The following is a 16,351-nucleotide window of genomic DNA, read 5'->3' as shown; positions in this document are numbered from 1 at the left end:
AATTATCCACTTTATTAATAGCCTCCAAGGCTCAATATCCACATTCAGCTCAGTGATGCTTGGAGCCACCTGTATTCTCCAACAGGGATTCCAATTTTCTCGTCTAGGATTTTCATAGAATCCCTACAGTGTGGAAGCAGGGCCCACACCGACCCTCTGAAGAGCACCCCTCCCAAACCATACCCCTCCCACACCTTCACCCTATTACCTGAGCCACTGTGTCACCCTTGCACTGCTTCCTCACAGCGCTGGGGATTCAGGTTCGATCCCACCCTTGGGCAACTGTATGTGTGGAGTTTGCACATTCTCCCTGTGTTTGCATGGGTTTCCTCAAGATGCTGCAGTTTCCTCCCACAGTCCAAAGATATGCAGGTTGGGGGAATGGCCAGGCCAAATTGCCCATAGTGTCCAGGGACCTGCAAGCTAGATGGGTTAGCCATGGAAAATGCAGGGTTGCAGGAATAGGCTGGACGGTGGTGGATCAGCGTCAATGCTCTTCAGGGAGTCAGTGTGGACTAAATGGGTTGAATGGCCTTCCACATTGTAGGGATTCTCTGATTTTGGAGAAAGTAAATGAGCAAATTGCATCTGCTTTCACCATCATTTTCAAACCTATCCCAATTCTAGATTGGAAAATTACAATTGTAGTTTTGTTACTTTAGAAAGGTGAGAGAAAACAGTAAATTATGGATCTGTTGATCTATTCATTGTTTTGGGGAAATTATTAGAATTTATAATTAAGTGCAGAGTAAATGGAACAGTGAGAGAAACCTAAGTTGATTCAGGAGACCCAACAAGGAATTGTATAGGCTAGGCTGGTTAGCTTGGATGACTGGCTTGTAATGTAGAGTGATACCAACAGCATGGGTTCAATTCCTATACCAACCGAGGTTACCATGAAGCACTCTCCTTGTTAACCTCTGCCTGAGGCATGCTGGTCCTCAGTTAAAGCTCCACCAGTTGTTTTTCTCTAATGAGAAAGCCGCCTGATGCCCGAGTAACATTATGGTGACTTTTCCTTTACCCAATCGACACTGTCCATAGGCCTCAACTATTCACTATCTATTAATGGTTTATAAAATACAATAGAGAGCCATATTTTCAACCATGTTAATGACACGTACATTAGTGGTATGGAATAAAAGGAACATTGAATTACAAAGAGAAAGTGATAAATTACGTGGGTGAACTAAACTGTGCTAAATATAGTTTAGGTGATGTGTGAGGCAACTTTGGACCAAAACATGGTAGCCACGTGGATGCAACTGTCAAGAAGGCTTCTTCTTCCTCAGGCAGCTCAGGAAATTCACCAACTTCTACAAATGTACCATTGAAAGCATACTGTCCAGGTGCATAACAGCCTGGTATGGCAACAGCACTGCCCAGGACCATAAGAAACCACAGCAGGTGGTGTGCACAGCCCAGACCATCATAAAAGCCAACCTTTCATCCATATACTCCATTTACATGGCACGTTTCTGTAGAAAAGCTATCAACATCATCAAAGACCCATCCCACCTGGGTAATGATCTCCTACAACCTCTTCCATCAGGCAGAAAATACAGGAGCTTGAGCAAAAGCTGGTGTCAAGCCATTATTAGACTGATGAATAGACTGTCTAATTTCAAATAATACTGATTGTACTAACGCTGATCACGCCTAATGCAAGCCCTGTGCTATGTAACCTATATACCTCTGTTTAAGTTTTTTTTAACATCCTATGATCTGTACATCCTTGCTTACCATGATCTGCCTGTGCTGCTCGTAAACAAAGCTTTTTACTGTATTTTGGTACATATGACAATAAATCAATCAATCGAGTTATTTAAATCATGTGAAGCTAGGATATCCAAAGATGTTTAGATTTCCATTTATACTACTAAACTCTAGCAACTAAGTTTAAACATTAACCAGAAAGCTAAACAGAATGAAAGCTCTGATTATGAGGATAAGACATAAAAAGTAGAATGTTATTTGATTGCTATATGAAGCCCTACTTAAGCCACATCTGCACCACATGGGCTAGATTTTACCCCACCCCGGCCGTGTCCCTCTTTCCACCACCCTGTCAGCATGATTTTGGCTGGTGGTGGGAATGGTGAGGCACATCAAATACAGGGGATGACAAGGCCACCAGCTTCTTGTCTCCACCAATCCATAATGAGCTGTACCCCCAAAGTATGGTTAGTGAAAAGGTGTTGAAATCAGCAGCGTCTGGTTTTTTTACATAAATAATTGTTAGCAAGCCAATTGACTTCAATATCATGTTGCCCATTTCACAGTACTATTGGCATGGGCAGATGGACAGGGAACTGTTGAAATGGTTGATGGTGGGATGCAAAAAGCATTGACACTACCTCCCACCCCCCCACCTTCTCCCATTCTACTGCCAATGAAGTTTCAGCTGATTGGCCTGGGAAGGAGAGCAGTGCAAATTCATTCTAATAATACCTGCACTCCTGGGTTAGAGGAGAGGTTAATGAGGCTTATGTATCTGGAAAAGGAGTGGGTTGTGGTTTTTCGGGTTTTGAAAGGAATTGATAGCATGGATAAAAAAAATTACTCTTTTCAACTGACCTAAAAAAGAGTATGGTGCACTATGCTACAAAAAGCAGTTGATACTGGGTTCATAGTTTGAAGTCTGGGATTGACATTTTTGTTAGTCAAGGAGGATTAAGAGGTACACAATTAAACAGGGTCAACTGGGTTAGGATACAGCACAGCTGTCCTGGAGATGAGTCATAACATGTCTGAACAGGTTGGTTATAGGTATCTGTAGCTCAGTTAATGACAGAAAAGAGTTAGGGCATCAAATACCCTATTCCTTTTCTTATGACTGTGGAAATGAATGTAGACACTCAGAATTTCTTCATAGAGAGGTGTTCATTTACTGATTTAGACTGTAATTGATAATATGATCAATTTCTGGTTATGATTTAATTTGATTTCTGTACCCTTTCCAATGCCATTCTTGAAGTACAAATTTTGAAATGTAACTAAACATTGTTCTCTAATTTTACCAGGATCATTCAGACAATCCTCTTGGAGCAGCAGTAACAATGGCCCATGAGCTGGGCCACAACTTTGGCATGAATCATGATACTCCTGAGCGTGGCTGTACCTGCAGGGCAACATCAGAGAAAGGGGGCTGCATTATGACACCATCCACAGGGTAAGCAGGAGCATAATTAAATACCATAAGTGAATGTGGTTGTCTCTCCTTCCCATTGAAGCTTGGATGTTGCCCAAGGAAATATTCCAAAGCTGAGGTTTTGGAAAAAAAAGAGAACAAGATTTTTTAACTGAAAAGCAAAAATGTGTTGACTATCTATAAGATTCTTTGAATATACAGTTAGCCAAAAACAAACCCTCAGAAAACTGCCTTATTTGTTGTCTCAGTTCATTTTAGTTCATTTTCTTTAACACTTCATAAGTGCATCTTTGCTGGGTTGTCCTGGATATACTCTCAAGACACTATTTGTCAATAACCCACTATAGTCAGGATTTAAACAGTGTGTAGTCATAATGTCCGGAAACTGAGCTATGTGTTGACGTCCTGATAAAATTGTCCAGAAATATCAAAGAATGAATTACAAATCTCATAGAGTTATTGAGACAATTCAGAATGTGATTCAAATGTACAATTACAAAATTTATGGTTGCCCTATATTACGTTAAGACAAGAAAAACCCGCAATGTGCACTCTGCAATCTTCACCACTGTATTTAAGGGTTTTTAGGATTGGGATTTTGGTCCATTTATGGAGACTTATTTTCAAAACATTAGCTAAATGGAATAGATTCTACTATCCTTTTTTGGTCATCTTGTTATAGGAAGGATATTATTAAATTGGAGAGGGTTCAGAAAATATTTACCAGAATGTCACCTGGAATGAAGGGTTTGAGTTATAAAAGTAGGTTGGACTTTTTTCACTGGAGCATAGGAGGTTGAGAGGTGATCTGATAGAGGTTTATAAAATCAAGAGAAGCATGGATAAGGTGAATAGCAAAAGTCTTTTTCCCATGATGTGGGAGTTGAAAACTAGAGGGCATATTTTTAAGGTGAGAGGAGAAAGATTTGAAAAGGGCATGAGACGCAACATTTTAACACAGAGAATGGTTAGTGTGTGGAATGAACTGCCAGAGGGAGTGGTAGATGCAGGTATAGTTGCAACATTTACAAAACATTTGGATAAGTTTATGAATAGGCAAGATTCAGAGGAATATGGGCCAAACACAGGTTGGCATGGACCAGTTGGACCAAAGGGTCTGTTTTCATACTGTATGACTCTATGACTCTATCATGGTAGACTAAATATGGACAGCATTTTGAGCTGGTATTAATGGGTGGTTTGCACAGGGCATTTAAATTTCTTTAGAAATGCTAACCATTTTAACAATGGAAATCTTCATGCTATGACTACAATATTGTGACACATTAAAGATAATTTCAACCTAACTTACCAGGTTGGAAATTGACTCATCAACCATATATTTTATACCCTGTTTAGTTTTGCCAGGCTAAAAGTGGATGGTTGATACATGTCCATCCATATTCCACCGGTGAGTCAAATTAAAACTGCCACCATTGTGACTAGGGCAATACTTTTCCTAATAATAGGGAAGCGTGAACTCAAATATTTGCCTGATTGTTTTTGTCTTAGTAACTCAAAGTTTATTTATTAGGAAAGAAAATGGAAATAGATGGAAATCGATAAAATTGACTTGCTTACCATTGCATTGAGTAGACAGTACATCATGACAAGTTCAGTTGTAACTTTCTTGTGGCTTGTGCATATTATCATCAACTCACAATAGATACATTCCAAGCAACAGGGCCTGCTGCCAGCATCGTTGATGCAAACTTATTATTGAAATTTAGGATTATTATCCCAGACTAATGTTCAAAGATTACAACTCAGCATGGTGATGTCACACAGACTTGAAACTGCCAAACGGAATTAATTATGTGCTGTCTTCCTGCTGGGACTAACTATATAGCCTAAAGTTTTATTTTTCCATCACACTGCAGTTCATTGTAAAATGACTTTGTCAGTACAGGAAAACCTGGATTACTGCATGTTACAGTAAATATTTCACAAATAAAGTTCGACCTTACTTTATTGTTGGAGTCAGTCATGCTGAGGTTGAAACTCTACTTATGGAGAAAATAAGTAGTAAGAAGAACATCATGCAAAACCTCTCTCTGATATATTGCTTGTGACAAGGGTTGTATGGTTTTACCAGCAGCACAAGATTTCATGTGATATGCAAGCAGAAATATCAGTTTTACCCAAGAGATATACTGTTGTAATATGTACTCCTGGGTCTCTATTACTTTTCAGAAGTAAGCTGTCCCAAGTGCTAACATTTGAGCTTGTTTCAACATTTTAATCTCAATTTCTATTGTCCAATGGACTAGGCTAAAATCTGTGTTGCCAAACTATGTTTATTTCAATGTTTTATTTTTCTGCTTTATTTTAATATAGTATGTGATTTATGAACAAAATAAACAAAAATTAGTATTTATCTAGCAGTTTTAAAGTAGTAAAACATTTCAAGACACTTCACAGAAGCATTCTGAATCAAAATGTGACACAAAGCCCGATAATGATCCATGGATAGATAATCAGATGCTTGATCAAAGAGGCAGATTTAAGGAACATCTTAAAGGGTAAAAGGGGAGGAAGAAAGTCAGAATGTTTATGGAAGGAAATTGCTTAGTAGCTGGAGACATGGCCACTATTGATAGTAATTAATCAAGGACATTCAAGAGAACAGAAGTGAAGGGACTGATAACTCGGAGGGTCGGACTGCTGAAGGAGATTATCCAGGTCGGAAAGTTCAAGACCACAGAGGAGACTAAAAGAAGAATGAGAACCTTTGGGAGACTCCTTGAAATCTACTTACAGACACCTGATTGATAACCTCAAGATCCAAGCTCTAAAGTACATGAAGTGTCAGTTTCTTAGCTGATGCCTGTGAGTCTGAGTGACAATGGTTCTTCTTCATCACATTTTTTCTGCTCTTTCATGTATTTCTCCTCTCCCACTAATTGGACATGACTTGGAGACACCGGTGTTGGACTGGGGTGTACAAAGTTAAAAATCACACAACACCAAGTTATAGTCCAACAGGTTTATTTGGAAGCATTATCTTTTGGAGCAGCACTGCACCAAAAGCTAGTGCTTCCAAATAAACCTGTTGGACTATAACTTGGTGTTGTGTGATTTTTAACGAACTGGACAGGCTGTGTTATTAAGTATATCAAAGGAGGAACAAGGGTAGGATTGTGCTGAGGGAGGTTGGGGAAGCTTGCACTATTTAGTTTGTAAATCAGAAGCAATTGTGTGACATGGATCTAGTGGGACAGGAGAAAGTTTGAATATATTATTGTCACCATGGCCTCAGTTATGGTTGCTCCAGTGATGACAAGAGCTATCTCCCCCAGGGGGTTAAGGACATGCAGCTAACACTGTACTGCTGCTGCTGGATGTGCACCATCTTGTCCTTTAAGATAGAGGGAGGTTTACTAAGGGGTGTGGTGAAAGATGGTTGGATAATGGGGCTATCATGATTAAATAGTCCAAACTGTAAGGAATTAAATGTTGGTGTGAGGCTTACAACATGTCCTTGTTGTGACAGCTAGGTGAAGCTATATATGTTATGTATTAGTTGTGGTTGATAGAGATGGTTGGCAAGTGACTGATGGGCATGTGGTGTATTGTGCAGTGTGTGAGGCTAGTGTTGAGAGAATTTTGCATTTAAAGATGGCCATTTGTGAGGGGAATTAATTTCTTACAGGACTGTATTCTGATCCTCAGGGCTCGACTTGTGGCATTGACCATTAGTTATTTGATTCAGAGAATTTGTCTGAAAGACCTGACCACTTCCTCCTCCTCTCTACCTTTTCCATCCAAGCATCTAGACCCCTAAAACTGTATGCCAAGTTGCAACATGCTTTTCTGACATTGTCATTTGCAACCAACTCCTTCAGCCAGAATGCATCATCAAGAGGCTTATTGGTTGCCTAAAGCAACAACAATTAGCTTTAAGTAGTGCTTATATCATCCAAATGTGAGTCGTCGGATGAAGCATGTAGCCATTCAGTACTACGTTTAGCACTGACCAAATGCAGCTATCATGCAAATCAGTCGACACAATGAAGTTTCTCTCATTGGAAGTAACTGGTACAACTTAATTATGCACTGCGACATCCCCTTGTATTCTTTTTCAGGCCCTGTCTAATTTCACAGGAACTGTTTATTGAATAAATAAACTGGATCTTTATAGCCAAAAGAAGGAAAACATTAGCATTTTACCATCTTTGCATCCATCAAACATAACTGTGAGATATGGGAAAATAACATTTCACCTATATGTAGATTTATATGACGTGTGCAAAAAAATCCAATGTGAAGTAACAAACTATAGTTCAGCAACTTTCATCCTGTTCTGTCATGCTCAATCCAAGGCCATTGAACGTTGTGCTAAAACACACACATGCTTTGAAAAATTGGCATGTAAGTGGTTTTCTCCATTTATCAACTTCAGAGGATGTAGTGTTTCTGTTTACCAAATTTAAACACAGCCAATCTATCTTGGCTTTTTATCAGTGGTTTTCTGCAGATGCAGATGTAATTACTTGCCAACACGCAACTGTGCTCTAATCCCATTGCTTTTAACATTCACTCTTTTTTTTGTTCAAAGTTTTCTAAAATGTCAGCAGCAGAAATGGTCTCAGATTCAAACACATAGTTCATATATCTCACCTGTGGTACTTTTGTAATTTATTTTCTTGTGGAATTGCAACATGAAAAGCGTTAGTGAAAGGGAGATGAGCCAACCACTGATATGTTAGAGCTGATTATAGCTACTTCACTTGGCTGTCTGATTTCCTCTAGGAAAAACTGTTGTCTGAATGAAATTCCCACTGTGGTCTGGAGACAGACCCCTCTGGAATAACGTAGCAAGCTGTCAGCTTTGATGAATTAGCACTAGAGTTTACTTTATGCTTTAACCACAACTTCAAAGTTTTACTGTTACATTTGTAAATTTAATATCTTTTGTCAACCCAGCCTGGCCATGCATCAAATCTGTCATAGATCACAATAGCATTAAATTTTTATCATATGGCTTTCCTTGTTAGAAAGTGATTTTATGTATCTTGTGAAAATAATGTTTCAGATTAAAGCTCAATATTTTCTTGTAGATTTTTGGAAATAAGGTGGGTGTTTGGAATAGAGCAATACCTAAGTAGTGTTTCAATGTAGACTTTGAAATGTTATAAGATATTCACCCAGATATTTGTGAGGAAATGTTGTGTGTGCCGGTAGGTGATGTAGTACCAGAAGATTTAAGGCAGCTCCTAATCTCGACCCGATGGACTCGACCACCCAAACAGCCAGACTGAAAGGCTGGATAGCTGTTGGGCTAGAAGATCTGTGGCATCAGGTCACAACTGGGGGCCTGAAGGCAGAAACAAAAGAAGGGTTCATGCAACAGAGGGGACATTGGTGAAAGCTTTCCCAGAAAGATGGAATTGACGGGTCAGGGCCAGGGTTTGGAGTCATTTTAACAGTCAGGTGATCACAGTGCTGGAATCACAGGGAGGTTAATGGATTTACTTGTTGAGCTGGGGAAAACATTCCTGCTTCTCTTGGCCTACAAACAAGGCTGGAAAATCACATACCCATTTGATCCAGCCTGGAAAGCTGCCAACAGGCACTAGATCTGACCCAATGTCTCAGTAAAATACTTAACTAAGGGACTTACATCTGGAGAATATTACAAATCCCTACCTGCTCTATCCCACCTCCAACCCATCTCACCGCACGTCCATTTCCAGTCCACCTTGGAAGTTAACATTATTCTATCGTTTCATTTTTTAAAATTCTGTTTTTGCCATATTCCCCGGTGATGATACAAACAAAGAAACAAATGGATCTGTCTAGGGAAAGAATGAAGGAGTCTGCTGTCTGAAAACAAGAAGAGAAAAAAATACAAGACTGACAAGCCTAAACCAGCGAAGGAAAAGTAATGGGGGAAATGTTAGAATCTGAAATTGCTGAACTCAGTGTTGATTCTGGCAAACTATAATGTTCGCATTGAAAGATGGGGTGCTATTCCTTAAGCTCATGTCAAGCTTCAATGAAACACTGCAGCAGGTCAACAAGAGAAAAGTCAGCCTGGAAGCAAGGTGCAGAATTAAAGCAAGAGATAATTAAAGACTAATTTACTTAATTTAAAGATGTACACATTTTAACTTATATTAAATCATTGATTTCCCTAGTTTGAAGCTATTTATTTCATAAGGTGACAGTAATAATTTAATTACAAAAGTTTACAATACGTTATACATCCATGAAACACCTACCTGCCCACATCTGATGCTGCACCTTGATAGATTTCATGTTCTCTCTGTCTACTGTTTATCCTCACCCAGTGGTCTCAGTTGCTGATTGCACTCTCACTGTGCTTTTGAGCCTCTGGTCCTTTGAACTCTATTAGTCTTAGTCACTGATCTTGCTCTTCTGTGTATCCCATCTCCTACACCCTATTGCTAACCTGATATTTTATGTATTTTTGTATGTCTATAGAACACTTTATTGTTTATTTTATGTTCCTTGAAAACTTAATAGTTTCTCTCTGCTCTCCATTTTTGCTAATTTCTTAATCATTTTGTTATGTTCTCCTCTGCTATTCATGTACTTAGTGTATGCCTTTTCCTTTGGTCTTAATTATATTCATATTTCTTTACTCATATATTACAGGCTAGTTTGTTCCTTTTTTTAGTGGGTTGCATGTTTTTGGTTCTCATGGTCACTGATTTAAATATTTCCTATTGTCATTCTATTTCTATATTCTCAGTATTTATTTCCAGTGTACATTTCCTAATTCCATTCTATTTCACTTAAAATCAGCATTTCTCCAATGTATTACCTTGGCATCTGTTTTACTTATCACTCTCTTAAAACCTAATATGTTGTGATTGCTCTTGTTAAATGCCCCATCCATTTTCTTTCCTTATCTTTTCCAATATTTTTCTCATTAGCAAATCCAGCAGTGCTCCTGCTCTCATTGGGATTTTTACACAATGGAGGGAGGAGTGCATGCATTGGAAAACTCTATTCATTTTAGGTATTTTATTAGTAGTATTTGGCAGTAGTGAAAACTCCTGTGATTATTATTCTATGTCCTTCATTCATTTAATATTATTGCTTCCATATTTCTTCCTCTATGTCCTTTCCATTATTAGATGATCTATGATACGCTCCAATTATCAGGACCAATTTTTTTCAGCTTTTACTTCAATCTTCATGAATTCTGCTTCTGTTAATTGTGTTCTGTTAATACTGTGAACATTTGTTAATATCCCATTTCTCAACTGTCATCGTATTATTCAAATTAATGCAGCAACCTACAGCCTTTTTTCTTTCCGAGTTCTTTAAAATTAAATTATAATCTACAATATTTGGTTGTCAGCCCAGTTCTTTATAATGCCATGTTTCAGATGTATATTGTTGTTTGCTGTTTTTCATGCCTTCAGTACTTCATCTTTTGTATTTTTGTGTGCATTATTATGTTGTCTATGCTTTGGACACTTCAACTAGTTTTTACATAAACTCATTTACTTGGGTACTATACTTGGGAGACAAACAGAAAGGGTTAGTGTTACTTACAATTTAATGTAATTTTATTCACAAAATTACAAAATTACAAAAGGGGCCATATGGTTGAATATTATGTATAAGCTTGCTCTTTCATGATAAAACCATGATTCTTCCATTAATTACTCTACCCGTTGCATCATTGTCTTTGTTGCAATCCTTATCAAAACTATTGCTGGCTACCAGTTTAGGACCAGGTACTTATCTATGCATTTAAACTTGGTCAGGCTGTGCAGTCGGTTCTGATGAACTTGAGAAAGATTGGTCTCGCACGTAGTTGTCTTCTCTTTCTTTCCAGGTATTTGGAAATTCAATTGAGACTTCACTGAGGGAATTGCTACGAGGTGTTCCTCCTTATCCCTCCTTGCTGAATCTTTCCAGAATTTTGTCTGGCCCTTAGCCAATCAATCTTCCAGGTCAAGGCCACAATGTCCAGTGGGAGCCCCATGGTCATGGCAAGAACCTGGGATGCCAGTGAACCGCTTGCTCTACTCCAATACAAAAACCCGCCTTGTTTTCCAGGGCGCGTCCAGGCTTATCCTTGCCTGTTTAGAACATAGAACATGACAGCCTTTGGCCCTCATATCCATGCCATCACGATGCCATTCTAAACTAATCCCTTCTGCCTGCACATGGTCCATTTCCCTCTGTCCCCTGCCTGTTCATGTGTCTATCCATATGCCTCTTAAATGTTGTCATCATATCTGCTTCTAACACCTCGCCAGGCAGCGCATTCCATGCACCCACTACCCTCTGCTTAACAAATTTGCCTTGCACATCTCCTCGAAAGTTTCCCCTTCTCATCCATGCCCTTATGTGGATGCTTTGTGCTTGGCCTGTCCTGAAAGTCACATCAGGCCTAGCTGTTCAAAGGTTGCCCATTCTGGTTCTGAATCATTAGATGTAACTTATACATCTAATTTACATGCAGTTCCTTTTACTTTGTTTTTAATGGCCTTTTTATGCTCCTATTTTATATCTGCATTCCCTCATATAAGAACAGAGGTCAGAATTTAGTACCCTGTGCATTAGATGTGAACATAGAACATAGAACATAGAACAATACAGCACAGAACAGGCCCTTCGGCCACGATGTTGTGCCGAACATTTGTCCTAGCTTAAGCACCTATCCATGTACCTATCCATGTACCTATCCAATTGCTGCTTAAAGGTCACCAATGATTCTGACTCTGCCACTCCCACAGGCAGCGCATTCCATGCCCCCACCACTCTCTGGGTAAAGAACCTACCCCTGATATCCCCCCTATACCTTCCACCCTTCACCTTAAATTTATGTCCCCTTGTAACACTCTGTTGTACCCGGGGAAAAAGTCTCTGACTGTCTACTCTATCTATTCCCCTGATCATCTTATAAACCTCTATCAAGTCACCCCTCATCCTTCGCCGTTCCAATGAGAAAAGGCCTAGCACTCTCAACCTATCCTCATATGACCTATTCTCCATTCCAGGCAACATCCTGGTTAATCTTCTCTGCACCCTCTCCAAAGCTTCCACATCTTTCCTAAAGTGAGGCGACCAGAACTGCACTCAGTACTCCAAAGGTGGCCTTACCAAGGTCCTGTATAGCTGCAACATCACCTCACGACTCGAATTCAATCCCTCTGCTAATGAACGCCAATACACCATAGGCCTTCTTACAAGCTCTATCCACCTGAGTGGCAACTTTCAAAGACCTATGAACATAGACCCCAAGATCCCTCTGCTCCTCCACCTTACTAAGAACCCTACCGTTAACCCTGTATTCCACATTCTTATTTGTCCTTCCAAAATGGACAACCTCACACTTGACAGGGTTGAACTCCATCTGTCACTCCTCAGCCCAGCTCTGCATCATATCTAAGTCCGTTTGCAGCCGACAATAGCCCTCCTCACTATCCACAACTCCACCAATCTTCGTATCATCTGCAAATTTACTGACCCACCCTTCGACTCCCTCTTCCAAGTCATTAATAAAAATTACAAACAGCAGAGGACCCAGAACTGATCCCTGTGGAACTCCACTTGTAACTGGGCTCCAGGCTGAATATTTACCATCTACCACCACTCTCTGACTTTGACCGGTTAGCCAGTTCTCTATCCAATTGGCGAAATTTCCCACTATCCCATGCCTCCTGACTTTCCGCATAAGCCTACCATGGGGAACCTTATCAAATGCCTTATTAAAATCCATGTACACTACATCCACTGCTCTACCCTCATCCACATGCTTGGTCACCTCCTCAAAGAATTCAATAAGACTTGTAAGGCAAGACCTACCCCTCACAAATCCATGTTGGCTGTCAAACTGCTTGACCAATCAGGAACTTCACCACTGAATTTTCACCCTGTCTCTCAGGAGAAAGTGGGGGTCAGAGAAGACTGAAGGCAAGGCAAGGATGAGCCCCCTTCCACTGCTCAACTTGGCAGGCACACCCCACTGGTGTGTCCCGACAGCATGAATTTCCCAGCTGCCAGGACAATTGGGCCCAAGGTGAATTAAGGTCCTTCAGTGATCAATGGTGGCAAGCAATGACTTTCTCACATAAAATGTAGATTGTGAGGTCACAAGTGTCTCTTTGGGGCGAACCCACTCAATTACTTGCCCTTTTCGCCACCTCTAGGGAGGAAGGTAATCCTACCTATAAGAATTAAGAGTACGATTAGACTACGTGGCATATTTAACCTGTTCCTCCATTTCATATGAGCTTGGCTCATCTTTGGCTTCAGCTCCACTCCCTCCCACTCCCAATATTCCTTGATTCCCTGAGAGTCCAAAAATCTGTCAATCTCAACCTTAAATGTATTTAATATGGGGCATCCACAACCCTCTAAGGCAGAGAATCTCAAAGATGAACAGCCCCTTTGAGTCATGCATTTCACCTCCTCGCAGCCCTGAGTGACGGCCCTCTTATTCTGAGATGTTTTAGATTTCCCAGACAGGGAAACATGCCCATTTGTCTTTCTCAAGTTTCTTTGTTCTGTCCTGTATAGTATATTTATTTGACTTTTTTTTTCATATACATCTTATTTCATATACATCTGATTCCTTTCAGCTTGCTTTGAGCCTTCAAAAGTCCTAAGTTTGAATGGTCATGAAGTGAATCAAACAATGCACCATGTTTTGAGACCACGAGGGAACACAATACCTTCATTTTTCAACTTGTAGAGAAGAAATTCTATCAGTAAAAATCCATAACCAACCAAACAGTGCAGCAAGATTGTCATGGAAACTGAGATACCTATTTTTGTCAAATGTCCAAATGATATCCCTTTCCTCCTCCTATCAGAATACATTGAGGCACATTAATTGACAAACCAGCAGGACCGAAGGAAACTTGAAGCAAAAAAGCAATACTAATTTATACTTCCAGTGTTGCTATGGCTGTGCCACTAAGAATATCTGTTTACTTATTACCCATAATGACAGTGGGAATCTGATGAGATGACAGGTATAACATTAGAGTCTGTCTGAACATACATAACATGCATTCAGACGGAACAAAGTTCATGATGAGTGAAATCTTTAAACTGATCTGATAACTTGCATATCATGAATTTAGTTTAAATTCCACTTACTATTATATGAAGATTCAAAAATGTTCATAGGTTTATCAGTTTCTAACTACAACAATTTATATAATGTAGTGCCTTTAACAGAAAAAATACATCTGTATCATCATCAAGCATTACATTTCTGTTGTTCAGAAAGTTTTGTTCTCAAGGTTGTCAGTTGTAATTGTAATGAAATACTTAATCTTCCAATACTGTGCCTATCTTCCACAGTTTGAACAATCTGGATTCAATTAGAGGTGCACAAGAATTGACAGGAGAGAATTAGAAAGCAATGATACGTTAAGAACAAACCAGAAATGCTGGAAACACTTAGTAGGTCAGTCAGTATCTGTGCAAAGATGTGAAACCTCCATCAGAACTTTAAAAGAATACAGGTGAACTGCATTTAAAATGAAAAGAACAAAAGGAAACAAGGAAACACATAATACTCACATATACGTTCTCTCACAGTTCAAGTCTGCAGTTTAAATGCGAAATAAAATTCAGGTTATGCACAATGACCATTACTGAGACATGTAATGCAGAGGTCATGTCTGTGCAGTGGCCCACAACTATTAAGACTTGACAGTTTCACAAATGGAACAGAAAATGCAAAACTGATTTTAGATTTCGAAACAAGGGATAGTTGTGTTTATTAGAAAGAACTATTTTTCATAAGTTACTTTCCACATTTGTAATTATTATAAGTTTTATTTGAGGATTATATAATATGCTATGTATCAAAGTTGTACTGCATAACAAGTCAAATAAATATGACTTTTTTTTCCCCAAGCATCTGGATGGTGGCTTTTTGTCAATAGAAATCTGTTCCCATAAATGTCTTTTGATAAATCATCTTCCTCTAATTAAAATTTGTTCTAAATAACATACTTGATGCAATTCAGATGCAGTGGATGCATTGAAGTAGATATAGGTTTTGATTTTAATTAAAGTTGTAATTCCAATGAGATATCAATGCTTTTATCTCAGTTTTTATGGAATTATACTTGTGAATAAAAAGAGATGGTGAACTGAACAGATACAATGCAAATATTTAACTATTATTTTGAATTTAGTTTGGAATATTCCCAACCCCTGATCAACATGAGCAACATGGGTTAGACAATTGGAAAAAGTGAGACAAAATTTTAAATTTCTATCTAAGGTTTAAGCGGTCAGATCAGAATCTCACTTGTGAGCAGAGAGTGATCTACTTGTATGTATTAACATCTCATTATTATCTAAGCTGACCTGATTTACATGCAGGTCAGTATTTTCCCCAACAATGGAGAGATGGTAGTGGTCTCCAACATGACTGGGTACTAGGCATTTGCAGCTTCCCAGGATCTTTTCCAGGCATCTACCTTGGCCAGCTTCATTCTATCATCCTGACACATCTCAGACTCACGATAATGAAGCTCACCTCTTCAGTACTGCACTGGAGCTCACCAATACCTTCCAGACCATCTTACAAATACGGACAGGAGCTGATTAAATGCTTAGGAATGAAGTTCACCTCAGGGTTCTTAGCTTGCTCTCTTAAGAAGAGAGACTACTTTGTGCCTAATTGATTTTCGCAGTAGCCTTTCCTTGCCTTTTAGCATGGACACAAAGCCAGGCAGCCTGTCATGTTTGGCAACAATGAATATTCAAGGGAATGGATATGTAAAGCACCATGCTACACCAGCAACATACATGGCAAACACACTGCATTAGCTTCAATCAAATGACCATGTCTCAAAATATAATGAAAGTAGCCCTCAGTCAAGGGGGACTGTCGTCAGTTAATGGGTGTTGCCACAGTCAGTCAAAGGTACTGTCCAATCTCAGCAATCTCACATTGCATTGTGACCACCATCTTGTAATGCAACTGACATAATAAATAGAAAAGGTGTTCATTTGGTCAATGTACAAGTCATTGTGATCATTGGTATCACATTGTAGAAGTATGCATCAGGTCCCCTGGAACTGCCATGATGGCTATATCCTTGTTAGCTTTCAGAACCTGCTTCATTTCAAAGGCCAGGTGCATTGCAAGGAAGGATGCTGGGAGACAAAAGCCATCCTGTGCAAACATTACCGATGACTTTGTTATGGAACCCTGTGCAGATTCTAAGCATAACTATAATG

At 39.3% G+C, this 16,351-nt stretch overlaps 1 protein-coding gene across 5 annotated transcripts in view; it reads left to right on the top strand.

Annotated features, from left to right (window-relative positions):
- Window positions 1-16,351, top strand: part of adam12a (ADAM metallopeptidase domain 12a) — a 345,430-nt gene that overhangs the window by 265,298 nt on the left and 63,781 nt on the right. For all 5 annotated transcript variants that reach the window (XM_087998950.1, XM_043712617.2, XM_087998953.1 and 2 more), the window contains one exon: window positions 3,024-3,172. In XM_087998950.1, coding sequence (XP_087855076.1) covers window positions 3,024-3,172 — 149 coding nt within the window. The remainder of the gene's footprint in view (window positions 1-3,023; window positions 3,173-16,351) is intronic.

Source organism: Chiloscyllium plagiosum, unplaced genomic scaffold, assembly GCF_037043375.1.
Source record: "Chiloscyllium plagiosum isolate Xiang-an unplaced genomic scaffold, Cpla_swu_hap1 HiC_scaffold_22, whole genome shotgun sequence".
In the NCBI taxonomy this organism is placed as follows: domain Eukaryota; kingdom Metazoa; phylum Chordata; class Chondrichthyes; order Orectolobiformes; family Hemiscylliidae; genus Chiloscyllium; species Chiloscyllium plagiosum.
The sequence above is the reverse complement of the archived record's forward strand: the minus strand, read 5'-3'. Positions and strand labels throughout refer to the sequence as shown.